We start from the raw sequence: 27,813 nt of genomic DNA, 5'->3' as shown, positions 1-27,813 counted from the left end.
ACCAGGACATCTAGTCCCATTTAAACAAAACAAAACAAAACACGGGTTCAGGACTCAAGTCCTCATGGTTGCCAGACAGGACTTAACTTCCTGAGCAGTCTCCCCAGCCCCACGTACTGTATTAGTACGCCATCACTCATTAAGCTCTTCCTACAGGCCAGGTATAACTGGAACAGTTCTGGGCATGTCCCACAGTTCATCGGGTTTGGTTATCTTGGCCTCAGGGGTACCATGGGAAGCGGTGGGCTGAGTGAGACAAGTGAGGGCCCTGAGCAGACAGCAGGTGTCATTGTGTTCTGTGCACTGTTGGTGCCAACGGCTTCTGCTCTCTACAGCAGGATCTTTCAGTTTCCCTAAGTGGCATTCCTGATGATATCGTACTCCCTTGGTGGTAAGTGTTGGGGGCCCTCCAGCCTCCAGAGGGTTGGAATCCCAGAGCAAGGTCACATCTGAGACAGAGGCCAGAGGCCAGTGTTCTCTTGCCCACCAGGGTTACCTTCATCGCAGTCAAAGGCATAGGCGGCCAGGCGCAGGGTGGTGGTGCAGACGCTGCAGCGGAAGCACTCGCGGTGGAAAAAGTGACCCTCAGCACTCAGCCGCTCCATCACGTACACACGCTTCTTACAAAAGTAGCAGGTGTCACTGCCGCCCAGGCTCAGGGGAAATGTCCTTTTCACGGATTCCTAGGGCCAGGAGAAAAGAGCAATGTGCTAGGTGAATACATCTTTAAAGGCCAGGCCTATGGATGTTGAAGTTCTTAATCAAACCCCAGCATCTTCAGGGCTCCTGGCTGCTGCTTATGTCACTGCAGACATAGCATGGGGCAGGAAGACAGACTCCCCACACAGCCTTCACCCTTGCAGGGGCTCTCCTCCAGGCTGATCTAAATGAGTGGGCATCTAGCTTGAATATGTCTACCTAGTGTTGGTTTCCTGTGGTCCTTCCTAGAGGTATCTTGTCACTGGGTGACGATGTGTGATGATCAACGCTACTTGTCAACTTGACGGACTCTAGTCTCACCTGGGAGATGAGGCTCTGGGTATACCTGTGGTGGATTACCTTGATTAGTTAATGGAGGTGGGAAGGTCCATGCACTGTGAGTGGTGCCATTCTCCAGCTAGGAGTTTGGACTGCATAGACAGCAGCAGTAAGCCTCCAATTACCCCTCTCTGCTTCCTGACTGTGGATGCAATGTGTCCACCTGCTTCAAGTTCCTGCTTGACTTCCTGCCAGGAAGGACTGTGCCTTGAACTGTGAGCTAAATAAACTCTCTCCCCTGAGGTTATGTTTGTCAGAGTAGTCCAACACAGCAACAGGAAAAGAAACCAAGAGAGGGCGTGATATATGCCGTTGCCCCCTGCAGTATAGGGATCAAGTGAGGACTGGGTGTGACCTCCGATCTCTTCAAGAGAGTGCCGAAAAAGGAAGCTTGGGCCTTACAGTTCCCTCCACACTTGCAATGGGGAAGGGAAGGGCTGGAGCAGGCTGGTGCTGGGCAATTCCAGATCAGTGAGCCCAAAGGAGAGCAGATCAACAATCGGGGCAGTGTTGCTGATGGCAACATGCCACTTAGAGCGAGGAGGGAGAGAGCCAGAGGGGAGGTGTGCTCGCCCTGCCACGCATGTCTCAGTTCCCAGGTCTACTTAGGCTGGACACTAAATGCTGAAGGTGGGGGACTTGTCCAACAGCCCTGCAGGCCTGATACCGAATAGATCCTGAAAGCCACAGATAGCAAGGAGCATGTCTTTGCTGGAAAATGAACCACAAGGACCCAAGTGAAGTCAGTCTTTGAGGAAATGTAGCTTCCCTCAGCCTCTGCTGGATCCGGTCTACTTTCAGCACCCCTTGTTCCCGGAGAAAGGGGTTCCTTTGGATCCTCCCATTCTCTTGTCTGGTGAGGCTGGACAAATATCTTCAGGTGGAGGCTGACAGTGCATTTCCTTACCAGGTCTGGAGAGGTGGCCTGTGTCTTAGGTCTGTGATCATTCAAGTACAGATTGACCAGAACTTCAGCTGCAGCCCCTATTCCGCTGGACACTTTCCCTACTGTGAGCTAGCCGAGAGCAGAGGTAAGGAAACAGACAAAGGAAAAGCAGTTAGCACCCAGCAGGAGCACAGGGCAAGCAAGAGGGTTCCAGCCCACAGGAAAGCAGAACCCCAGAGTTTCCAGAGGTAAATTAGACCACCAGGAGTGGGCCCCAGAGTTACAGAAATGGACCGAAGGCAAGAGCCCCCAAACTGGTGGTAGCAAGAGGAAAAAGTGCACATTTCTACTCCTGTGAGCTACGTAGCATTGTTCAATCACAGAGCCAGAGCCAGTGACACATGCCTAGAATTCCAAAACTCAGCAATCTGAAGCACGAGGATTGTTGTGGATTTGAGTCCAGCTTGAGTGACATAGTGAGATCTAGATCAGCCTGAACTATAGAATGAGATCCTGCCCCCAACTCAGAAAAACAAACAAACAAACAAATAAACAAACCCCCAAACCAACAACAAAATCACAGACAGTGGAATTACAGCCAGGCGGTGGGGAAGGAAGTTTGTACTTAACGTGTCTGCGGTTTGTTTTCTAAGATACAAAGATCTGCATTTTCCTAAATGAGTGAACGAAGTCTAGGAGCTTGTTGCATGCCTTGGAACCCATCTAGAGAGAAGCTAGGTCTTAGTCCTGCCCCATGACCTGCTCAGCACAGCAGCCAGAAGACAGCCCTGGAGGGATGGCTACAGAGCAGCATCACTGAACAGCTCAAATAGGGGATGGAATAATCACACATCCAGGTCCAGCCAAGCTCCTCCAAGCCCCTTCCTCCCCAGCAGCTCTGACAGATCACACTGGGAAGGCTTTGTCTGCTCTGACAGGAGGTGAATAATGCACAGCCCAAGAGGCCAGAAGGACTGTTTGTGATCCCCAGACTCTTAAAGGAGGCTCCAAGGCCTTGCTGCCTTCCAAATTCAACCTTTGAGAGGCATGGCCTGACAGAACTAGCAAGCCATTTAGACTGCCAGGACTCTGGTACAAGTTGCCTCAAGTAACACCGAGTCTTATGTGATAAAACAATGCCTTCCAGCCAAATCCAAGACTGCTCCTGGGAGCCACGTCCAATGTGGTTAAGAGCCAGGCTTGAGAACAAAGCAGATCTAGGGAACTGCAACCAAGCATGGGCCCCAGCTCCTGGAGCAGAGCTACTCCAGCATCCCAGGCTGACTCTTCAGATCCCAGACAAAGCAGATATCATGGGGGTGAAGAGAAAGGAAGCTGAGCAGGCAGCAGAGAAGGCCACAGAGACCCTCACACCTTTGGCTAGTCTAGAAGCTGTCCCATTGAGCAGTGTTTGGTAGTCACTCCATATGAGGCGGGTTCTCAAGGCTGCTGGGGTAAGGGGTCCTGATCTCTCTAGTGTACGTTGGGGCGGCCTCAGCCTGTGCAAAGCCTCTGTGTCTTGACTTGTGAGCAGCAGCTGCCAGGCCAGGCACCCTAGCTCTGCCCCTGCCTGGTGTAGCTGGGAAAGATTAGAATTCTGCTTTGACACAACCTCTTCCTACTTTTAGGAACCTGGCTCCTCCTTCTGGGAAGGTTCAGGTGTATTGGTTCAGGACAGTGAGCCATTGCTTGTCTGGTGTTCCATCCCCTGGTGGGGCCCCAACTCTGCCCCTCATATTGAGGCTGTAGAACACAAGGCTTGCTTGAAAATAAAGAGGGGAAGGAGACTAGCTTCCCCCAGGCACTGCCTTCCCAGCCTCCTATGATGTGAACTGGCTCCATATCACTCTCCCAGAAAGGAGCTGAGGGGTGCCACAACCCCCCCGGGCAGTACCTGCCTCCTGATGGAGCCGAGATGCAGCCTGTACTTTCTGAGACGAGACACCCCAGTGTCTAATGAGACCTTATTAACTACTTAGCTAATAAGCACTTTATGTCACCGAACTTCTGAGCAATCCTGTCTTAGGAAGAAATCACTGAAGCTTGCAGAGGGCTGTGAGGGTGCTGGGGTGTCCCCTAAAACACACTGGGATAGTTACAGCCTGTTCAGCTGTTCTAATCAGCTGTGCAAGTCACCTGGCAGCTGAGTGGGGAGTTGGGAGACAGTAATGTCCAAGATGAAGACCATACCCAGTTTTTCATTATGAGCCAACTAAGTCAGCAATGGGTCTCTTAGGTGCTCTTCCCACCTGCTGGGAACCATCCCAGATCACTGAGCCATAAATGGGATTTACAGAGATTCATAAGGATGGAAACTTGCCCCAAGGGATGAGAGGGCTCTTGAGGCTACTCAAGACCAGGGTGAAAGTGAGCATCCCTCTGAGGACTGGGAGTCATCTTCCTTCTAAAAGATAATTTTAGATTTATTTATTGTATTATATGTGTGTGAGGGTTTGCCTGCATGGATGTACATGTACCATGTACATGTCTGGTACCCTCAGGGGCCAGAAGAGGGCATCAGATCCCCTGGAATTGGAGTTACAGATGTGAGGGTGTTGAGAACTGAACCCAGGCCCTCTGCAAGAACAATAAGTGCTCTTAACTGAGCCATCTATCCAGCTCATTCTATTTCTTGACAGGAGGACGTCTCTCTTGGCTCTGTGAAAGGGAGGCTATAACCCAGTCTCTGCCTGGGGACCATGTTTGCACCAGCTGGAGAGTTACCAGGTGGCCTGTCTTCTGAGAAACGATGAAAGGCATAGCTCACAAAGAGACCTGGAGAAAGTTCATCCTGCCGTGACTACAGCATACGAGCTACACATTCTCAGCAAGAAGATTCACATACGTTGAATGGCAAGCCACATGTGTTTGTGGGGGTGGGGCTGGATGAGGGGAACACTGGCGATCTGCCGGGGAAGAATCTATTTAAACGTGAAACTGGACAAATCTGATGAGTTAACCAAAAAAAAAATAAATAAATAAAAAAAATAAAAATAAAAATAAAAAAATTAAGAATTAGCAATTTTAGAATCCCCTGGGACTGGTTTTACAGTTCTTACATAACTTATAGTCTTATAATTTTCAAGAATTATATTTGGATGTTTTTTCACTATTTGCTGTTCCTTTTGAATTCAAACTATTTTTCAGTGACTTCCTTAGAATGAGTTATAGAATGGTTGGTTATTTGGGGGAGGCCATCATCTCACATGACATTTGACTAACCTCACATATATTATTTCTCTGCTGTGAACCTTGGTTTCTCTCCTGCCGAGTTTGCAGGGTTGTGGAAGCACCCTAGAAGACCCTGGGTAGGGGCTGGAGAGGTGACTTAGAGGTTACGTGCATCTTAGTCTTTCAGAAGACCCGAATTCAGTTCCCAGCACCCACGTCAGGTGACTCACAACCATCTGTGACTTCAGCTCCAGGAGGTCCATGCCTCTTTCTTCAGGTACCCCACACAGCATATGTTCATGTAGACATACACAGACAACTAATATAATAAAAACAAAAGACCTTGGGTGTAGCCTAACATAGTGCTGGGCACCCAGAGGTCCTCAGCAAGTAGCCTTTGAGACTAGGGTACTATCATGCATATCGTTTTAAGTTCTGGTTTTTAGACTCTCTCTTTTCTGTACAAACAGTGGTGTGGCTTTGTCTTCCCTGAGACACTCTTGATTCAAGCATAGTAACACAGATATTGTCACAAGCATCAATGCCAAAGGCTGCAGGGGTGGCTAGCCTTCTACCAAGAGACAGCTTGTGACCCCCTCCAGCTCAGGTCTCTAGATGTGGGAGTCTTTCTCACACTGGACTGGCCTGGTTCAGCTACTCCCCAAGTCTGCATCCCTGATGTCAGTGGTCCTGACGGTTAGTCATCCCTCTACCGCTGGCAGAGCAGATATGATGCTCTCAATGGAGGAGGATGCAGGTTGCTGGGCCCCTTGACTCAAAACAGTAGGACTTCTCCACCTTGGGTCCAGAACTCAGTTCACACAGCAAGTATCCAGGCAGTGCTATTCTGCAGAGTTGAGTCATCTGTGACCAGCTAGCATGTTCTGAACATCAAGTCAGCCCACACAAGACAGTCAGGGAGCAAGAATCAAGCTTCCAGGGATTTGGAGCTAAGGGTTTGTGGGAAGGGGAAGATTCAGTCAGGAGAGCCAGAATGGTCTTTTGGGTCTTGGGGGTCAAGGACATCTCCCACTGAGGAGCCCCTAGATAAGAAAACCACAGAGAACAGGCCTTTGGATCTGGTTCCTCATCTCTGCCCAAGGCAAGGGGAGAACAAGGGACCAACACTGTGTTCTTTAAGGATATTGGAAATGACATGCTCAAGCTGAGATGAGGCAAGCCTTGAGGGCTATGAGCTCCCATGGGAGAGTCTTAATCTGCCCAACTTTACCTATGGTGACAGGCATGCAAAGTTGATCATATGCATTTAACCTGCTGGGTCTGAAATCCCTTTGGATTCTAAATTAGCCAGGATGATGTTTGTTCTTAAGTGACTATGGTAGAAAATGGAGACCCTTTAAAGCATTTCCTTAAAAGGATTGCTATTTTAGAGATATGTGTTTTAGGTAAATGAGCTTTCTTCTAGATGTTTCTTCTATTGGGAAAAGGAACATTTACTCAGTATTTCAGGCATTTTGCATATGTTGGATCACTGCAATGTTCTAATCACCCCAAGGAGTAGCTGATACATTTCCAGCTTATAGGCTAAGAAACTAAGGCTCAGAGAGGCCCACTGCATTGTCCAAAGACACACAGTGAGTGAGTGGTGCTTCAAATTCAAGTCTGGTTCTACGCTCAGATTCTTCTACTTAACAACATCCCACTCCTCTAATACACACCAGCACTGGTGTATTCAAATACCCCTAGACTGGGATGTGCACTGGAGACCTTCCCATGCTGCCTAGCCCTATCCTGGGACAGAAGGAAGATGCTAAGGATGGAGGGCACCTTGAGATCTATCCTAGCAAGGGATAATACAAGACGGGTTGCCCAGCCAAAACATGCCCACTGATGGTATCTTCTTCTAATACATAAATCCCAGAGTAAATCCTGCAAGTCTGGTCTTAACAAAAACACCCCAAGGGGTAGAGGCAGCTCCTCTTGCGGGACTCCTTGCTCTGCAGGCTCTGTCAGCTGGATAAGCCAGAGCAAAGCAATCCTTGGTCCAGCTGTGCAATCATTCACCGCCATCTTGTTCTTGTAAGAGCTCAACAACCTTGGCAAATGTCAGCAGCCAAACTGTGGACCAAATTGACATGGCTTCCCCTTTTCAAAGAAAAAAAAAAAAAAGAATGGGTGACAGGGATTTGATGAGACAAATAAGAAAATGGAGCTAGTCATAAGATTGGACATGGAACCCATAGTCCAAGGTTTTGATGCTGGGCGGTACAAAAGAGGGCCTCAAGACTGATTATTCAGACAAAATCCCATAGGACCCATCTGAACTTCAAAGCATCATTTGAGAAGGTAGACACAGACAGAAAGCAGAGCCCTGGCCACATCTCTTGGGGTTGGTGACTCATGTTTGCATCCTTGTCAGTAATATGTGACCCTCAGAGTAAGTTTGGCCAAATCTACTCCCCTCACAAAGTGACCAATCCTGGACTCTCAGAGTTGGGGTCCAAGACCCCAAGGCAGGATCAGAGCATGCTACCTGATAGGAAGCTAAGGCTAACTGCCAGATGTTTTTCTTCCTTGCGCTTCTGTGAATTGTAGCAGCCTCATACTGGGCAATCAGAGGACTTCTTCATCTGATGGGAAGAAGCATCCAGCTCCAGGTTTTCTTCTTGGAAGGGATGACCTGAGCTCCATCAGGACGGAATGAAACTATCTATCAACAAGTCTGCATCAGCTGTAAGGGGCAGCCCAGGTCCACCCTTGGGGAGGTAAGGATGATGGTGGACTTTGCACATGCAAAGCCTGGTGCTGACTTAAGGACGAGGAGTTGGGAGGGAGGGAAAGGTTGGGTAGGTGCAAGGCTGGGAAGACTATCCAAGAGGCTTGCACCCAAACTCTCACAACTCCATCCCCAACTGCCTGCCATGAACCCATAGTGAGAATGGCAGGGGTCTTTGAGTGTGGGCACTGAGGGAAAACTGAAGCATAGAGAGATTCACAGACTTACCCACCATGCCACGGTGGCTTCTAAGAGCTTCCAGATTATCCCAGCCACATTTGAAAGACACATTGGCCCATAACTAACAAGCTGGAAGCTGTTAAAATGTCCCAATTATACAACCATCTCATGATCGAGGTTGGCCTGGGGGACAGAAAGGCTCTGCCCACACAGTATCAAGCCCACAGCAACAAGGAACAAAGCTACAGAGGCAGGGCCATCTCCAAGCCAACCCCCTTCAGCCTATCCCCAGGTATGACACTACTTATGGGCTGGTGCCTCTGCCAGGGCTCCTCCATCTATCTGGTTCAGAGAGACCACTGAACCTCAGATTGAGAGCTATGGACCCCAAGATTCTTCTTGAACCTTTGTCTTCTTATTGACTCTGCCCCTGTTCAGTTCTCACAGTCACAGGATGGCCCTTTTCTTGCTCATCCCACTTTATAGTGCCCCTTGATATCAGCACCCCAGGATTCTACTAATGCTTCAAATCTTCCATAGTGATTATCATATATTATGTATGTATTATGTATAATGGGAATAGAACTCCCAGTTACAAAACAGGGGGCAACTTGGAACTTTTTGCTAAGACAACAGCATGAAGCTGGGTGTGCACCAGCTCAATAACAGAGAAGCAAAACAGGAGTCCTTCAGACGGGACACTCAGCCCTCCTCACTGACCTCTGCAGGAGCCTGGCCAACAGATTGTTCCGCAGAGCACAGTTTGGCTGGGGACTCACTCATCCTGGAGGTTAAAAATGTGCCGCAGATGCAAACTAGTTCTCGTCCACGGAACCCTTCACTATCCACTGCGTCACAGCTCATTTCTTGCCTCTCTTCCTCCAAGCTGACTTCTGCACTGCCACCTAAATCATCCTTCAAGAACACAGGGTAGCCCAGTGAGGATGAAGCTCCTTAACATGCCAACCACGCTGTGTGCTTTCTCACTCTCTGTATATCCTCACACACCGTCAGTCATCCCAAAGCCACGTGACACCAGTCACTCTGTCCTCTCGTTTCATGTTAGTCCCGTCTGCCTACCTTTACACACGTTGATCACTTCCTACCGCGCCCTAGCTCTCTGTCTAGAAAACTGTTCCTGTGGAATCTTCCACACAGGTCTCCTATCACTGCCTCTGAACCATCTCCAGGCTTCTTTCTGTTCTTACAATCTTGCCCATTATACATCTCACAAAATTCAGAATAGTACTGTATTAAGTGTACTGTGTGAAATTGCCATTTGCTTAGGTCAGGCACGCCAAATTTCAGCAACTCCACATATTAAATGTGTGACTACTCTTATGATGGGGTGGTGTTTCCATCCACATTGCAATAAGGGGTCCAATGCTTCCCTTTTATTTTCTCAGTATCTGGGCAGGGCTCAGCATCCGGGTCCCTGATGAATGCTTTCTGTGTGAGTGATGCTGGCAGCGCAGGCTTGAGCTGTTCTGCTAGATGCATGCACTAACACAAACCCCAAACCAGATCTAGGACTGTTGTACAATATCTAACAGACTTTCATCCCAGCCAAGCCTGGCTCCAGATGTTTGGCTGTGCCGGCCAAATGGAGCCTGAGAACATCCCAGAACATGCAGCGGGTGGAGGAGGCAATGATTCAGGAACGACTACCTTTCTGGCAGGAGAAACAGAGTCGGCAGCTGGTGGAGAGGAAGGAGCAGCTGGATCAGGAGACGGAAGGCAAGAGGGAGGAGATGGAGGATGAGTGTGAGGCAGACGTTTAGACAGGAGTTTATCCTGCATGGAACAGAGACAGGAAAGAAAGCAGGATTACAGCTGTGACAGGTGTGGCGATCATGCCTTTATTATACCCACGGAGGAACAGACACTGAGGCCCGTCTCTCAGGATGACACAGACGTGTGTCTTTGGAGCCAAGTGGGATTACGTGGCTCCTGGCTGCGCTGCATTCTGCTACAGTTCCAGCTCCCTGAAATACCCATTCTGCTCCTGCCTGGGGCTGCCTCAGACTGCAGTGCTCATAGGACACCCTTATAGAAGAGTTTGGTGTGAGGGAGCAGCTGCAGTCTCAGAGGGGAGAGCTCTGAGCCAATGGGGGCAGCCCGCCACAGCTGGGGTTTCCACAGCTGTCGGCACACACTTGCGCTAGCCTCCTGGAGGCTGCTAAAACTCTGGCAATGAACTCAATGCAGAATACCCCTCCTCTGTGCATGACTCCACTGACAGCTGGAGACACAGGAGGAGGCTGAGCGAAGGTGGCTGAAATGTGTTCTAGAGACAGCTTGCTGAAGGAGGAGGATTTCACAAGTGTACCCCCACCCCCACCTCATGGCCTTCACTATTACTTCATTATTACTCTCAGTTCCTGCTCCGCGAAGACCAACTCTCCTTTTTCTACCAGTTTCTGAGTATGTAGGTGGTCTGGAGGAAGCTCTACTTCCCATGATAAGGCAACGTTTCGTGCATTAGCTTAGCATGGCTGCTTTGAGAGACAGAGCTGAAGTCGAGGCATATCTCCTTGCCCGGGGGTGGTGGTGAGGGCAATGGGCTGTAACAGCACAAGCAATTGGCTTGCTTTCACCTTTAAGGCACCCAGAGCCTTGCGGTGGACCATCAGTCCTTTGTTTCCTTCCCAGGAAGCTCCAAGTCTATTTAGAAACTAAGCATACATGTATCCAAGCTACGGTCTACAGTCCACATGCACCCCAGGATAACTGTAAATGTGACCAGTCACATTTGTGGATGGCAGCATCACATCTCAAAGTCACCCTTGATTGGGTTGTTTCATTTAATTTAATGTTACTTTGTATGAACTCAGGGTTTCAGCGTGTAGCCCTGGCTGCCCTGGAACTCACTATATAGACCAGACTGGCCTCAAGCTCACAGGATCCGCCTACCTCTGCCTCTGCTATGCTGGAATTAAAGGCTTGAGCCACCACACTCAGCCCAGCTAGGGTCTTCAAGCCCCTGTTTTTGCTGAGTGGGGGGTCCTTTCCACTTGAGCTTACTTTCCCGCCTCCGTTTCCCCTGTCATCATGTGTCTACTCTCTCAAAACTATGCATCTGGGTCTCTTAGACGCAAGCCCAAATTTACCAATGGCGTAAAAAGTGAATTGCTTCTTGTACTATAGAAAAGGAAGGCGAGAGAACTGGGCTTCCGGGGCTGGTTCATGGCTACCTGACTAGACATGCAGCCCTGGTTCCTGGAGACTCCGAAAGGCCCTGGTTTACCTGTGGTAAATCCCCGTGTCCAAACATGGAGGCCAGGTGAGCTGCCTTCTCTTTAATGTTCTTTTTGTGAAATTCCCTGTTAGCCAAGTTCTGGGCCCTCTTCTGCAGTCAAGGTGAGAGAGGAGAAAGAGGGTGACAGTGGCCGTGAGGGTCACCTCAAGAGAGAGGGGAAGGAGTCAGCCGGGTTTGTCTCCTCACACACACACAGCAGACAGGAGATAGGGAGGGAACCAGAGGAAAAGGGACCTGCTCTGGGCGGATGAGGAGCAGGGAGGACAGGACATGGACACGGTAGGCAGGAGGGCGGTCACCTGAAGGACCTTTTCTTCTACTTCCTGCAGTCGCCGCAGCACCCCGGACAGGGCCAGGGCCCCGTGGCAGGTGGGAGGCAGCGTGGCGAGATTTTCAGCCCCGCCCAGTTGCAGGTCTGACTTGGCCCTGGCTCTCCAGGGTCTGCTTGGGCACTCGCCACTAGCAGGTACTTGATTGAGTTCTCTGAGTACCTGTCCTGTCGCCACCACGGAGGAGAACTGGGAGAGAGGGAGAAGTCAGCTGCTCTCCCTTTACAGGCCCCACCCCCACGAGGACTGGAGATAGAGGGCACAGCAGCAGGTGCCACGTGAGAAAGGTCACAGACTAGGCTGGGCGGAGAAGGAACTTCTGCACCTGTATTGGTATCCGGAGTACTCAGTCCTGGCTCGCCTAAGAGCCCTCCAGTCAAACCTCTACAACCCTGGTCCCTGTGCATATCTCTGTTCTGAGACTGCCTAGGACACCTTAAAGAGGGTCTGACCCATTAGGGAATGTGATTGACCTGAGTATGCAGGAGACACGGGAATACCTTAAACACCTCCTTGTGAGACTGGTATGCACACGGTCACACAGTTGCTGCATCAGACCTGCACCTACTGCTGTCCACCTCTGGTACCCAACATACAACACCCAGTGCTGACCAGATGACCCTGGAATTTGTGGACACTCATCATCCTGACTCTGTCCAGATTCCAAGCCAGGGATGGGATAAGCCACAGTCTCACCATGCAGGCTCTGGCTGGTCAGACATCTGGAAAGGCCTTTACCATGCCTCAGCCTCACTCTCTCAGTGGGTGTAGTCACAAGCCCCCACTCCAACCCCTGAGCCCGTTCATTCTACCATTGCTTCTTTCAATAACTTGGAAATCAGCTTATTCACTAGCCCCTCTATAAAGCATAGCATGGGAATTCTCCAAAGTGGCCACATGGAGTTGTTTACTTTTCCTTCAAGCAACAGCATCAAGTGTATGCATGGTTGGCTGGGTAACACCTGTGATGGGCTGAGGGACCAGTGGCATGGACTTCAGGTGCTGTCTATGTAGTCGTTCTTATCCATAAGGATAGTGACCTTGAACTGTGTCCGCATGCATAGGGACTCTACAATCAGTCACATATCGAGGCCGGAGGGAGCCATGGATCCCACCCTTTGGTTCAAAGTCCCCTCCCTCTGGCTTTACCAAATAGTATCCACTGGAAAGAGCCCTACCTGCCTTTTCAGAGGAGGTGGAAGCTTGGGAGTTGACTCCTCCAGCTTGGGGCAGCGAGAGGTACCAGGAGGGCGAGAGGCAGAGCACAAGACAGGCTTACCTGTGCCTGAGAGCCGGCGGCAGTCCTGGGAGGAGAAAGGCAGTCCAGAGAAGCAGCCCCAGGAGACAGGAAAGAAAAGGCCAGTGAGAAAGGCATGTGGAGTGGGCAGAGGCGCAGCAAGGACTAGAAGACGCCACCGTGTGGAGGAGCAGAGATGGTGTTGGCTAGGTTCCTGCAAGGCTGGCTGGCTTGGAAACTGGATCCCTGGCTCTACAAGCATGTGGATGGACAAGTCTGCTCTGGGACAACGTGTGAATCCCACAGGCCTTGCTTTTGGCTTAAACACAGGGCTCTGGGCCATCAGTGCCAGCCTACACCAGGCTAGGGTGGCCAGCACAGTCCTTCTGGAAACAGAGACCTTCTTGCCCACTCCAGGACAGAGATGTCCAGGCCAAATGAACAGAGCCAGGTGTTCAGAAAGGACTGTGGAAACTGTTTAGACAAAGACAGGACTCAAGAAAATTGCCCTTTTGTAAAAAAAAAATCCACTTCCTAGGGAAGGTTAGTTATTCAGAAGAGGTGTGGCTAACCCCAAGACCAAGGAGCCTTTCATGTTTGCCTCTAAAGTTAACCAGGGTAGAGACTGGCCACTCCCACCTCCCCCGCACACCCCTGCCAAATGAGCTCAATTTTGTCATGGGACCAGCGTCCACCATAGACAAGGGGAATCTGACCCCAGAGTTTTGTGATATGACAACGTATCATAGTAGGACAACATCCATCCAAATGCAGTGAAGAGGAACCAAGCTAAGATCACAGACTCTGTGGGGCAGAGGACTCTGCAGCCTGAACCACAGCAGCCAGCCTGCCCTGGTCAAACACAGGCATCCTGCAGGGCCTGTCTGGTGTGGGGAGAGGAGAGGCACCAGGGAACACCGAGGAAGTGGGTTAAGACCTTGCAGTTATCTGAGTCAGCACCTCTGGTCAGGATGCATCATCTCACCATGGACGTGGGCAGGATTCTCCCACACAGCCTCTCAACTTGAGTTGTCCCATCTCAGACTGGCTACAAATCATGATTTGAGTGCAAAGCCAAATTAGGAAATGGATTTAATTACTGTAAGATGGACACCAGCAAACCGTGACTCACAGGCCTAATCCAGGGGCCTGTTTCTGTAAACAGGTTTTTACTGGAATGCTATCACCCTTATTTGTTGAGGGATCCAGTATGGAGGCCTAAATGTTCTAACAGGACAGTATGACTCCAAAGTAGAAATGAGTTACTATCTGACCCCATGGAAAAGTCTGCTATTGTATAACCAGGAGGCTGAAGGTTTTTTTTTTTTTTTTTGGTCAGACCAAGGTGGCGAACTTTAGCCCAGCAGGGTTCTGCCACTGGTGGAGTAGGTCCAGGGACCATATGATAGCCTTACCTGTTTCAGGGCTGCAGAGTTCCGTGTGTTCTCCTCAAACTTGGCTAGCAGCTGGTTGGCCATGGACTTGACTTTGTTCTGATTGCCGCCTTCTCTAGCGCACTCTTGACTGGAGCCCAAGCTACGGCTGGAGAAGGCCGGCAGCTGCAAAGATTAAATCAGCACACTGGATACAAGATCCTTAGGACGCAGGGCCCTCAGTGTCTAAAGGATGGCCACAAGGCTTGGGAACCCGGCAGTTAGAGTCTGAAGTCTTTCTCCCTCTCAGCCCTGGACCTAGGCGATTCATGTCTTTGAATTTGCCCCATCTACAAAATGGGAGGAGTGTCTTACTTCAAGAGGTTATTGCAAAAAACAAAACAAAACAAAACCAAAACCAGTTCTAATAGAGAAGTGTTATATAAAATAGTTTCCAAAATACATAATTTTGGCTGAGAAGCAAACAGAGAGTGTGTGAGGAGAGTTAGGATATCCTAAGCACAGGCTGTAGGCTTTTTGCTCCTCTGTATTCCCTTTCCCAACTTCGCCCACAACTCCAATCTCTAAAGAAAAAATAATTCAGAAATAGTGTTAGATTTACACAGAAGGTACAAAGAAGTACAGCTTGCTCTCGAGCATGCCTCCCCCAGCCACTTTGAAGTAGCTTCAGGAATTATCACAGCACTGTTATCAAAGCCAGGGAACGGACGCTGGCATAATACTGCGAACTGGACCAGGGGCTGTTTGGATTGCATCAGTTTTTCCGTTTCCACCCTCTTCTGTTCCAGGCTCCCATCCAGGATCCCACACATTTATTCATCCCGTCTCCTTAGTCTCCTCCAATCTCTGGCAATTTCACTATCTTCCTTGGCTCTGACTCTTCTGAAGGGCACTTGGCAGCTGTTTTATAAAAAGATCTCAGTCTTGTTGGTCTGACATGCTCTCACAATTAGCCTGGGACCGGAGGTTCTAGGGATTCAGGGCACAGGGATGAAGGGCCCTTCACATCCATCTTACTGGGATGCATGATGGTAATAAGACTTATGAGGAGTGATAGGAAGCTTGGTTACGATGGTTTATAAAACTGAGTTCCATCTCACTCATCTACTCACTAGTAAAATTTGAAAAATTCTAGTATTTTCCTAACATGTCTTTTCCTGTTCCATGGCATCTTCTCCCATACATCTCAAATCTTACAGAGGGGTACTGTGCCAAGTGGGTGGTCAAGCCACTGAAGGATCAATGAGTCTTCCCCACAGGAACTGCTTTCTTGACATGGGAAAGATGTGTTCATTCAGAAGAGATGCGTGGGAAGACACAAGCTCAAGTTGACTGCTTTTAAAAATAAGATCCCAAAGAGAAGAAGCCCCGGGGAGGGGGCTGTGTACGCACAGTGTAGTCACATGCTGGACGAGCACACAATGGAGAACCACTCCCTGCTTTAGCAGATGAAGTGTGGCTTGGACATGGACACACAAGGGGAGGATGAAATCTACTGAGTGAACACTGTTTGCACAAAATCAAAGTGGGCGAGAACAGCGGGCCACACAGTCACCACCGCACCAATAAACTCGGCTCCCTTTTCAAAACCAGATTTGATTCACTGAGTCAGGGCACCAGGGTGTGCATTTCTCTTTCATTTTCATTTTTTAAACGTGTGTGTGTGTGTGTGTGTGTGTGTGTGTGTGTGTGTGTGTGATGCACATGGGTGTCTGTGGAGGCCAGAAGAGGGCATTGGATTTCCCCAGAGCTGCAGTTTTAGGCAGTTGAGAGCTACCTGATGTGGGTGCTAGGAACTGAACTCAGGTTCTCTGGAACAGCAATGAGCTTGCTTAACTGCTCAACTTTCTCTAGCCCCTGAAGCCATAGTTCTTGATGGGATCGACCCCAAAGCTCTGGAAACGATTCAGATGAGAGTAGTGAGCATATTCACACTGTAAGATGTGATGTGAACTCCAGATTTTCTTTTATCAGAAAATATGGTAAATGGTGGGCAGCTGCACTCTATCATGGTGGGCTCCTGGCTTGATTGACAGCTCACTGATGGGAAGTAGAACAAGTCTGAGGCATGAACAATAATGTTTTACAAACTACAGCAATAAAACCTCTTCAACCACACGGAAGATGCAGTAAGTCTCTTATAAGTCCTGGGAACAAGCACCAATATAGTTTATGAATTATCCCATGTGCCTCTGAGTCATCTTTGACATCAGCCTGTAGCCTAGCTAAAACTGGCATCCACACCTCATTAGCATATGCAAGCTTCCTTTTGCAGAATTAGGGTGGCTTTGAAAAATGAAGTACAGGGCTGGGGAGATGGCTTAGCTGGTAAAGTGACTGGCATATAAAACATGAAGACCTAAACTCAGGTCCCCCAATAGCCCCAATAAAAAGCTGGGTGCAGTGGAATGTGTCCATAGCCTTGGCAGTGGGAAGTGGAGGCAGGCTGATCCCTGAGGCTCACTGGCCATCCAGTCCAGCCTAATAGATGAGCTATCATTTCAGTGTGAGACCCTGTCCCCCCAAAATAAGGTGGAGTGCAAACAAGAAAGATGCTTGACACCAGTCTCTGACCTTCACAGGCATACAAGATGCATGATTACCCTCCAGCATGTACACACACTCACAGGCATACAAGGTGCATGATTACCCTCCAGCATGTACACACACTCATATGCATACAAGGTGCATGATTACCCTCCAGCATGTGCACACACTCATATGCATACAAGGTGCATGATTACCCTCCAGCATGTGCACACACTCACAGGCATACAAAGTGCATTATTACCCTCCAGCATGTACACACACTCATATGTATACAAAGTGCATGATTACCCTCTGACATGTACACACACTCACATGCATACAAGGTGCATGATTACCCTCCGACATGTACACACTCACAGGCATACAAGGTGCATGATTACCCTCCAGCATGTACACACACTCATATGCATACAAGGTGCATGATTACCCTCCAGCATGTACACACACTCACATGCATACAAGGTGCATGATTACCCTCCAGCATGTACACACACTCACATGCATACAAGGTGCATGATTACCCTCCAGCATGTACACACACATGCACAAGTAAAATGAAATGAGGTGCATATCTTATGCCTCTTTAAATTGTTTCACTAAAGTAGACTGCACGCCCTCCTTCTGCTCACATTTGCAGAGGCAGGTTCTAGACTTGGACACTATCTCCTACACTTTTCTCCCTTTACCATAGGGTGGCACTCACGGGCACTCAACGTTTTTTCTTAAAGACTCCAAGTACCGAAGAAAAAAGCAGCAACAAGTGAAGAGAGCAGGCCTGCTGGGGTCTCTTTCCTGCTTACTATAATTAGTAACTCCATATTAATTAACTATGCTATCTATGTCATCCTATTAATCTAAGAACCCGTCAAAGCTCAAACATTTTGGATGCATTGGCACATTTGAGAGCTGTAGCCCTCACCCCAGGGAGGTTTCATCCTGCAAGGTTTTATAGTAAGGTGATCAAACTGAGCCTGGATCCCAGTGGTTCATGAGAGAAAAAACAAAATGGGACCAGGACTAGAGACACAGCTAAGCATACCCAAAGCCACTGGCCCTCAGGACATGGGCTTTGTATCAACTGAGCCCAGGCATATATTCTTTTTTTTTTTTTTTTGGTGTTTCAAGAGGGTTTCTCTGTGTAGTTTTGGTGCCTGTCCGGGATCTCGCTCTGTAGACCAGACTAGCCTTGAACTCACAGAGATCCGCCTGGCTCTGCCTCCCGAGTGTTGGGATTAAAGGCATGTGCCACCACCGCCCGGCTGCATACATACCTCTTCCAGGTTGTTGACGCCCTGTCGTCTCCTCTTATTCATGTCGTTCTCTTCAGTCTGGGTGTCTACCTGCAATGGTCAAGGAAACAGGGTGAGCTCAGGGCCACGGACACTGTTGGAACTGGAAGCACAGGATGCATGCTTGTCTACGGCTGTCAGCCGAATGGTAGACATGGGAATAGATGGCCCTGCACGAAAGTGCTGCCATGGAGTTACAGCCAGGCATAGTGGGGCGTGCTTCTACTCTGTCTCAGAAATCCTGTCACACAAGCAGGGCACGCATCATTTCTATTACAGTGGCTGTGTGCTTGGAGGGGGTTAATCATGTGCCTGAGGTCAGAGCCAGGTCCGGGGGTGCCCTCTGTGTTTGCTGCCTTATGGGAGGGAACTCCCTGACTGTCTTTGTTCCCTGGACCTCCCATGAAGAGGTGGGACAGGTTCACCCTGCAGAGAGCATTCTCAGGACTTGAGTGAGCTGTCCTGGGCTTTGGTGTCAAATTAAGCCTGCAATCCAGGTACCATTATAAGATTTAACTCATTTCAAATAAACATTAGCTCCAACCTGAGGACTAGAGATTGAATGTCCAGCTTGCCAGGGATGGTTCAGATTTACCGACTCCCTCATTCACTATAACTTTTAATAGACACATTCCCTTTCATAGTATATTACCTAGCTATCCTGATAACCCCTCACAGTGCAGCCCCCACTGACCGAATCCGAACAATCTACCAAGGCCTATCAGGCTGGCCTAGGCAGATGAGGAGGGGTGTAAAGACTGAGCTGTCACCATGGCCTGGGGTGGGAGAGGAGGCGGAGTGCTATATCTTCTCCACATGCATCTTTGAGCTCAGAATAGCTCTATTTCCTAAGGACAGACATCTTAACTACCAACTTCCAGTGTTTTGGACCTCCTCCCAACAGTTCTCTCCTGTTGGAGTCTGGAGTCACATCCCACAGAGCACGTATCCCATCTGCATGGACTCTCCTATACTCTGACTTCCTCCATGGCAGGTCCACATCATATCCCAGCCTTTCAGACATCATAAATGCTGGAAGAAGTGCCACAGGCTTACTGCACACCCAGGCCTAACACCCATCCAGGCCCAAGCATAGTGCTGCCTAGCCCTAGAAGGGTCCTTTCATGCCTGGATACTCTGAAACAACTGTCTTGGAACCCCAGCACAGAGTCTACTGTGCATCACTTAAGTCCAATAAACACCCTCACACACACACACACACACACACACACACACACACACACACACACACAAATACCACATACACACAACACACACACTGCACACACCACACACACACATAGATGCCAGGTTCACCAATCCCATTAAAAGAAAGACCAACAACAGTTTAGTCCTGGATATTTGTTCGAAAATTTGACCAAGACACCATAAAAGAGCAGATCAAAGGGCCCTGCCTCCCTTCAACATCTCCTTCAGCTTCTCATAAATCACTGTTTTCTGAATGGAAATAATCCCAGTCTAAATGCTGGACAGACACCAAGAGAAACAGATGACCTTATTTCCAACAATGTTGGGTTTTAGAGGCACCAACTGTTTGGGCTCCCAGTTCCACTGACTGTGAATGCCACTTAGGCCCAGAGACCAGAGCTGTGAAAGTACAGAATGTCCCATCAACAAGAAAGCTTCGTGCATAATCTGAGGGCTCTCTTTGTGTTTTTGTTTCTACTTTCAATGAGGACTTGGCTTTTCTCACAAAGAGCAATACATCCTACTCTTCCCCTTAAACTTGACAGCCTAGGGTGGGACTGTTCAAACAATTGGAGCCTGGCTAGACCCCATTCAGAAATGTAACTTAAGGGCTCACAAAATGCACTCCAGGGTGGTGGGCCCAGTCAGCAGCTCCTAAGAAGATCCTTAATCCTGGGAGAATAAACGCAGTACCAGGGGGCAACCTTTGCATCTTAGATGCCTCCACGGTGACCCTGGGAAATAAAATGCGTCTACATGGAAAGGTTAACCACATACACACATCCAAACCATGTTTACTTTCCCCAATGAAAAGTACTATTGGGATTCAGGTCAAAACAAAAGTCTAAGAAAATGAAAATGTAGAGATTTAATTATTTATTTTTCTCATTGGAAGCCAAATATTGACCCAAGACCTTAGCCCAGAGCCATTTCCTTGAGTAGCAACTGGTAAATTGTTATGCGTGGCTAAATGACCTCCACCTATGCTCATGCTAGTGAGCCTAGTTAAACTCAGTGGGACATGGGCACAGACACTCACACATGGAAGTCTGAGGGCACTGGTGGGGAGAAGAGGGGCTTCTATGGGAACAAGGGTGATAAAAATATATTACATACATGTATGAGATTGTTAAAACATAAACGAAAATACACTTCACAAGAAGGCTCTAATCACTCTGGACTTTATTATACTTGACAAAGAACCAGAAGCATAAGGATAAACCAAATATTTCTCATGGCCAGGCTGAGGGAACATAGAATAAACAAATGGCTTACGTTCTCTTCCTATGAATGTTTCCAGCTCTTTCACCCTAGGAACATTTTCTTATCATGATTTTCCAAGGATTTGAAAGAGTTGATATGCCAAAAGCCATTTATTAAACTAAATGGTTTCCCTCTTTACAAAACAACCAATGCCACCCATCGTTAGTCTGATAATTAATCTGACTAGCTGAAGACAGCCATGTCCCCACACATCCTGAGCTGTTTTGGCTCAATGCAAACAACATTTATATTTAGTTATCTGGTCTAGCCTAACCCTGGAGGAATTTAGATCTGGTTGGGTTGGTTATCAGCTTTGATATTTGAAAAGATGGCCAGTGACACTGGCAGACAAGCTCTTTCTTCAAGGAATCACAGGTTCAGGTGCTAGGCTGTGGCTAGTGACGTTCAGAAAATCACCTAGCTACTTTGACTTCATTGTCCTCACTTATAGGAAAGAGTCTAACACCATCTACTCATGAGCTTGGAATCACAGAATGTTAAACACTTCTTAAACTGCACATTGCTGTACAAGTGTTAATGCTATAGTAACAGAATTTTAAACATATGAATTCTAGTTCTTATTTTGATAATACCTGTATAACTTATTAAAATTTAACATCTCCAAGTCGAAGTTTCCCTACCCACTACATTGCAAGGACACTTTGTTCCCATCCTTCCTCCCAAGGATGTATGTATAGGTGGGTGGATGGATGGGTGGGTGGTTAGGTAGGTAGGTGATGGATAGATTTGTGGTGGGTGGATAGATAGGTGGGTAGGTGGGTGAATGGACTGATGGATAGATAAATGGATGGATGGATGGAAGGATAGATAGGTAGATGTGTGGGTGGGTGAATGGGCTGATGGGTAGATATATGGATGGATGGATGATGGATGGATGGGTGAATGGACTGCTGTATAGATAGAAGGGTAAATGGATAGGTGGCAATCAGGCTAGATAAATAGAAGAGGTACTTTTAAAAAACACCTTTGTCTCTCTGAAAAAGTATCTGTGCAGAAAGCTCAAGGTTCAGTGGGCTCTAGACCACACACAGAAGAGTCATGCTGTGCAACTCCATCTCTTGCAGGAACCAGTGCTGGTAGTGCAGAAGCTGGCCAGCTGACCTTTGGCATGGGCATTCTACAGCAGGAAATGGATTTATGTGTTATCTCACAAGAAATGAGCTTAAGAGGAGACAAATCCAAGGTACCTTCATGTGCAAATCATTTAACAAGGACAATGATGGATGGCAGTACCCACAATAACTGACATTGTCCAGGAGTGGGAGGTCTAGGAGAGTCCAAAGGAGCACAGATAAGAGTATGTGCAGATCTGTGTGAATACAGAAAGGCAAGAGGCTGAAAAATGTAGCCATAGATGCCACCTCCTTGCATGGTGAAAATAATTTAGGAACTCCCAAGAACGTTCATCCTATACTAAGGAATGTTTAGGTGCTGACCGGGATCACAGGCAGACTGCAGACGCACAACAAAGACTCTAAAGAGAGAAACACAATCCCTAGCCTTCCTTTCTCATGCATGGGCCACCCACCCAGTCTTCATTACTTAGCAATCCTGAGTGAAGTACTCTCCCTCAAAGCACGGCCCTAGTGGAGAAAATGCCTTCATTTTGCTTGAAGTTGGTATGTCTTGCTGAGATCTGAATGTTGTCAGTAAGGTAAGAGGAGAGGAGACAGAAGAATTGAATCTTTAGGATTCAAACCTGGAGGGAGAGATTGTTAGGACTGCCTCAGCAGGGGCAGTGATGCCTCTGGATGATGAGATGGAGCACTGTGGAGGGATGGACAGGTGGGCATGGTAGGCTATTTCTCTGGAAGCTGGAGAAACACCAGGGAGGGATAGTGAGGAGGATGAATACTGACGCCTGTATCAAGGTTGCAGGCATTGTTGGCCAGGTGGGCTATGGGACAGAATGGTCCAGGCATGATCGAACCTAAATTTGTATTCCCTAAGTGTGCACAAGCTCACTGCTGGCAGGGCATGTGCCTGATTGTACCAATACCTGTGTGGCATGACAGAGGCAGAGCCATCACAGATAGATAAGGATGCGTGTGTGGTTCTCAGCATCTGGTGTGGGACCCCACTCGGTCTTCTCACTGCCTCCCAACTAACATCACTTCAGCATGCTCGGTTACTGGATACACAACAAACGCCTTTTTGATGAACAAAGGCAGTGCAGGGGGCAAAGCAATCAAGTATAACTCAGTAGTGTGCGACCTTGGCAAGCCACGTAGCCTCCCTGGGCCCTGGCTTATATCTGTAACCGTGTAAGGACATTCCATCTCCCATTGAGATGCAAGATGGTTGAAATCAAGGCTATCCAGTTTTCAGCTTCTCTGGGCCACACTGGATGAAGTGAATTGTCTTATACCACACATTAAATTCAGAGGTTGTGAGAACATATGCTTACTGATTTTGTGCAATTGTGAGACAATGCTGTCATTTACAAAGTTCACACTCGAGAAATGCATAATTGAGTTACAAAAAATTGCCATAAAAAGTCTCATCCAGGATAGGGTATACTTTGAATCCCAGTGGAGGGGGGACAGAGGCAGGCAGATCTCTGTTAGGTGTGAGGCCAGCCTGGTCTACATAGTGGGACCTGATCTAAAAAACAATGTCTTTATCATGTTTGAATCAAGCTCACAATTTTGTGTTAGGCTATATTCATAGCTATTCTGGGGGTATACTTCTACCTTAAGGCTATAAGTTGGACATCATGAATAAAATGGTAATTATGGTAATTATTCTTCAGTCCTGTGGTTCCCAAACTGTGTAGCTAAGCATCCCACAACACCAGAGTGAACCCAGAGGAATGGCAGGACACTCAGTGTCATCTGTCAGACATCTTGAAAAATACTGATTATTTGGACTTAACTGCTTAGGGAACAGAACAATAGGCATTTTTTTTTCCTGACCTGGGAGTACTGTGAAAAAGTCACGAACACTAAAGGTTCTATAAATCTTGAAAGTTCTAGAAGCTCACTATGCCCTGGACTTGTGCTAGTTAGTGTTTGTCAATGTGGTACAAACTAGAGTCACCAGGAAGAGGAAACTTCAACTGAGGAAATGCCTCCATGAGATTGGCCTAATGTAGACAAGTCTGGGGCATTTTTCTTGACTGATATTGATGTAGGAGGGCCCAGACATGAAATTCTCCTTCCTCTTCCCCCATCATCTGCAGCGAGGAAGAAACAAAAGGCCAGCCTAAAACTTACCCGTGGGGTCCTCTTCCTGGGAAATGTGAGGTTGAGATAGTTATTAGGAATGAATGATTTGCCCAAGCCGAAGTCAGCATATTCTCCATAGTTTTTACGCCAAGAATCTGTTGAGAAGTAAAAGCAACATTGAAATTGGGATCCAGGGCCCAGGTGGTGATGTTGTAACCTATGGGTGTCCTTGTATCAGGGCTCTTCTAGAATAATTCCCTCACCCCAACCTTTATAAACCTTAAATGGCTGAGGGTGTGGGGAGGCCACTGCATCTCTTCAAGGGTAGTCACCCTTGTTTGGCCTCTGAGTCAAAGATGTCTTGAAGATGCAGGGTAGACATACCAGCCAGATCAGACTGGAGGACAGGGATGGCACTAGAGACTAGACATGCTTACCCATGGGTCTCAGCGGGGTGCCCCGGAAGAGCTCATAGAACTTGGAGAGGTACATGACCATGCTGAGTTTGTCGGGCTCCTGAGTAGACGCCATCTCTTTTCCTGTAGTCACAGGCAGGATCCCAAACTCACGCTTGGCCACATCAAATGCCAGCTGATTGTTCTCCACTGTGTCGTCTTCATTCAGTGAGTCAAAGTTGCTGGAGGACGAACACCAGGGGAAGTTCAGGGTGAGCCAGGGTGCACTGAGCCCATAAGAAGCACTGTGGGCTGATGATGCTCCAGCCCCATTGAGCCCCAACCTCCAGCCCTGGAACACGCCTTGCTCATGAAGGGAATGAATCATGATTACACCACTGACCTAGCCTGAAACGTCAGAAAATGATTTACTCCCTTTGGAAAATGTAGGAGTTACTTTAATTACTTCTTTCCCTCATTTTTCATTTTAATTGCTATAGTAACAGGATCTTTTCTCAAACCAATCAAATTATATGTATCATGTGGAGATGAGATTCCCATCTCCTCATGGCTAGATGACGTTGGTAGGTTTCCATCAGCCTTTTAGGAAGGGTTTGTATGTAGATGGGGGTCTGTGCTGCTCCCCACGTCAATAGGTATTTTTCTTTTATCATCACGAAGGGTTTCTAGAATGTCATCTCACTTTCCAGTTGGCAATACCATTTTGCCAACATACAAAGAAGCTTTAGAAGATTCTAGAAATGATCTGATGAATCAGAGTGTCAAAAAATACTTCTTTGGCTGAGTAGGTCTCTCTTCTACTTCCTCTCCTGGGGGGTGGGGCTTTGAGACCTATGCTCAGTTTCCAAAATGTGGCTGTTAGGGTTGGGGGCCAAGTGTTGAGATGTAGCCACTGACCCTGTGCTGACCGTCAGGTACCAGGGACACAGGGCAAACATGTTGCTGTCCAAACAAGGGAAAAGCAAGTTTTAGAAAACCACCCAACCAGAACGTGCAGAGAGAAATACTAAGCCAGGTTGGGGGTCTCCACCCAGAAAAGGCCGGGGTCCTTTGTGTCCAGGGTCCACACTCACATCAGCTCTGGCCGGAAGCGGTGGATGATGGCACACAGAGCCAGACCACTGCGCCAGGATGTGGTCAGGTCGGTGACATGGACGTGCTGGTACCCCTCGGTCTGCTGCTGGCACCAGGTTAAGAGCTTGTTAGGCCGGATGTCTGACTCTGTAGGGAAGAGGTAGGCAGTGAGGCTCTGTAGGAATTTCAGAGAGTTCAGCCTGAGCATCACTCCCACTGCCAACAGGGCTGGGAGCCAGGAAGAGTGGATGGCACAGAAGTTGCACTGATGGTCACCGCACAGGGTCTGGGTCAGCAGGAAGCACGCTGTCCTTGTGGTCCACTGTGGCTAGGGTCCAGGCTTGGAGGCTGGGAACACAGACCCTGCATCTATTGGGTGACACTAATGACATGGGGCTGTCGTGGATAGAGGTGCTTATGACCAGGTTTGCTGCTGGCTGGCCCAGCGAGGAGAACTCTCTAGAGAAAGTGTCTGGGGATGTACATTTGAGCTGGCTACTGAAGAGTGTCTAGGAATTCATCAGACAGAGGCGTTCCAGGAAAAGAGGATGGGGTGAGAGCAGAGAATGTGGGGAGCCTGCCACGCTTGTGTGACGATAAAAGTTTACGACTGTCAACCGTGCTTCCCAGCAGCTGCGCATGGGCTGTGTGCAGGGAAGGGAGAGAGAGGCACACAGAGGTAGCTGGAGTGTCTCTGGGTAGCAGAGGAGAGGGGCCTGAGAGAAGGGGCTTGTTGGGGAGTTACTCATTGAACCATCCTTCCCCTGGCTCTGAGCCCACTCTGTGGCAGTGTTGTGTCAGGAATAGGAAGATAAGGAGACAGGGCGGGGTGGGGGTGGGGGAGCCCCAGGAATCTGTTGCTTAGCTGCTGGGGAGACAGGACACTCATCCCAGAAACAAGAGGCAAAGAAAGATCAGCCCCGTGGAACTCCCTACCGTGGACTTTCCTGTGCTAAGTGCTCAGCGAGTAGCTGCATGTCTTAATGCCCATAATCCTGTCTTACTTTGGCTCTTATAGGTGAGGAAATGGAAGGACAAGGAGAAGAGGCACTTGTCAAGGTCACACAGGTAAGGGGGCAGAGTCAGGCTGGCTGTGGGTCCGAGCAAGTCTCATCCCCTGCACAGCTTGTACCAGGGTTCCAGAAGGGCAACTCACCCCGCCTGGAGAGGCTAACGGATCTCCTCACTGAGCCCCATCTCTCTTGAGAGAAGCTGTCCAGCTCCTTAGTGATGTACAAATGCTTCACCTACGAGCAGAGAAGACCACACATCTGTCCACCAGTTCCCAGAGCCTGGGCTGGAGGCCTCTCTGTGCCCCACACAAGATTCCCTGCCCGCTACTGCTTTCTTCAGGTATTGGCTGGTCTGACTTTCGGCAGGGCGTCCAGACAACTGAGTCACAGACAACAACTGTCTTCCCAAATGTGGCAGAAGTGGCAGTGACTATCTAATTGGCTAATAGGAACCCATACTATTAACAGAAGATGATAGAGGTTGGGTGGATAAAATCCCAGGATAAATGATGTCCAGGTCTATGCATGGTAAAGAAGAAAGGGGATATCTAGGTAAATGGATTATTTTTGAGAGCGAGGTATGATTGATGTCACATTTGCACAGTGACAAATTAACACATGGAAATATGTAAATAAATACACACATATGCACAGTTCCATTTCTGCTCTAGTTTCCTGACAGACTATAAAGAGGCCTAATAGGCCTTTGCTGTACCTTTGCATCTTGTGGGGAAAAGAACTGCTCCACCCTTCTGCTAGCAAGCTTTGGTGGCCTCAGTTTCAGGACTGTGACAATTTATGAGACCATTACTTTTCCTCAGGTCACTGCAGGGGCTTAAGACAGGCTTCGGAGTGGGCTTACCTGGTGAGGCCTGACACAGTGCAAGTTGAGGTTTGGGTACCGTGTTGCTGGGTCCAATGTATACTGTTCAAAATTTTTGTTGATGTTCTCTGGGGTTGTCTGAGGTAACAGCCGGTAAAGACTTTCTCTGCAGAGAGTCAGAGCCCAGAGGTCAGGGGTTGCTCTTGCTACATCAGGCCCTTGTTCCTACACTCCCTTCTCCCCCAGCCTCCCAGGTTCCAGGGATTGCTTCTGGTGTGTTTGTCTAATCCTCTCCTGTAATCTGACACACCCCCAAGAGCTGTACAATGTAGGGGATGGGGGAGGAGAGAGGAAAGAGTGCCCAGGTATTAGGGCCATGGTCTCCTTCCCTAGGCAGGAGGCTGCAATGCGGGCCCAACATCTCAGTAGCCTCTGCTTCAGCTAAAGCCACCACCCAGCCACAACGCTCCTGTGGCCTGCCTTTGTGGCCACAGTGGCCCACACCCAAGGCCATCAGAAGCCTATCTCCTATATCAGCACCAACTCTCCCGGTCAGCTGTGGCCAGCAGCAAGGGCCTGGGAGGAAGCCAGGACTTCAACTGTAGGAGAGGCCTGGCAGTCACAGAACCCTTGCTCAGGGCAGGACACTGTGAATCGTCCTTGAAGACTTCCTTAAACAAACCTCTTGGGTCTTGTGTGGATGAGAAAAGTCAAAGAGAACCCTGATTTAGGACTAGCCTATGTCAAGATTTGTCTC

The 27,813-nt window shown here is 48.6% G+C and overlaps 1 protein-coding gene across 9 annotated transcripts in view; it reads right to left on the bottom strand.

Moving 5' to 3' along the window:
- The window catches only part of Mical2 (microtubule associated monooxygenase, calponin and LIM domain containing 2), a 191,101-nt gene that overhangs the window by 67,036 nt on the left and 96,252 nt on the right, over positions 1-27,813 (bottom strand). For 4 of the 9 annotated variants that reach the window (XM_076550354.1, XM_076550370.1, XM_006978600.4 and 1 more), the window contains exons 11-23: positions 27,096-27,222; positions 26,377-26,467; positions 25,220-25,367; positions 24,168-24,367; positions 23,779-23,885; positions 18,053-18,121; positions 14,253-14,396; positions 12,779-12,904; positions 11,571-11,789; positions 11,260-11,361; positions 9,681-9,806; positions 1,946-2,053; positions 497-683 (exon numbers count right to left, since the gene is read on the bottom strand). In XM_076550354.1, coding sequence (XP_076406469.1) covers positions 497-683; positions 1,946-2,053; positions 9,681-9,806; positions 11,260-11,361; positions 11,571-11,789; positions 12,779-12,904; positions 14,253-14,396; positions 18,053-18,121; positions 23,779-23,885; positions 24,168-24,367; positions 25,220-25,367; positions 26,377-26,467; positions 27,096-27,222 — 1,754 coding nt within the window. The remainder of the gene's footprint in view (positions 1-496; positions 684-1,945; positions 2,054-9,680; positions 9,807-11,259; positions 11,362-11,570; positions 11,790-12,778; positions 12,905-14,252; positions 14,397-18,052; positions 18,122-23,778; positions 23,886-24,167; positions 24,368-25,219; positions 25,368-26,376; positions 26,468-27,095; positions 27,223-27,813) is intronic. The other 5 variants (XM_076550361.1, XM_076550364.1, XM_076550366.1 and 2 more) reach the window with 2 other exon arrangements.

Source organism: Peromyscus maniculatus, chromosome 1 (genome assembly GCF_049852395.1).
Source record: "Peromyscus maniculatus bairdii isolate BWxNUB_F1_BW_parent chromosome 1, HU_Pman_BW_mat_3.1, whole genome shotgun sequence".
Classification (NCBI taxonomy): Eukaryota; Metazoa; Chordata; class Mammalia; order Rodentia; family Cricetidae; genus Peromyscus; species Peromyscus maniculatus.
The sequence above is the reverse complement of the archived record's forward strand: the minus strand, read 5'-3'. Positions and strand labels throughout refer to the sequence as shown.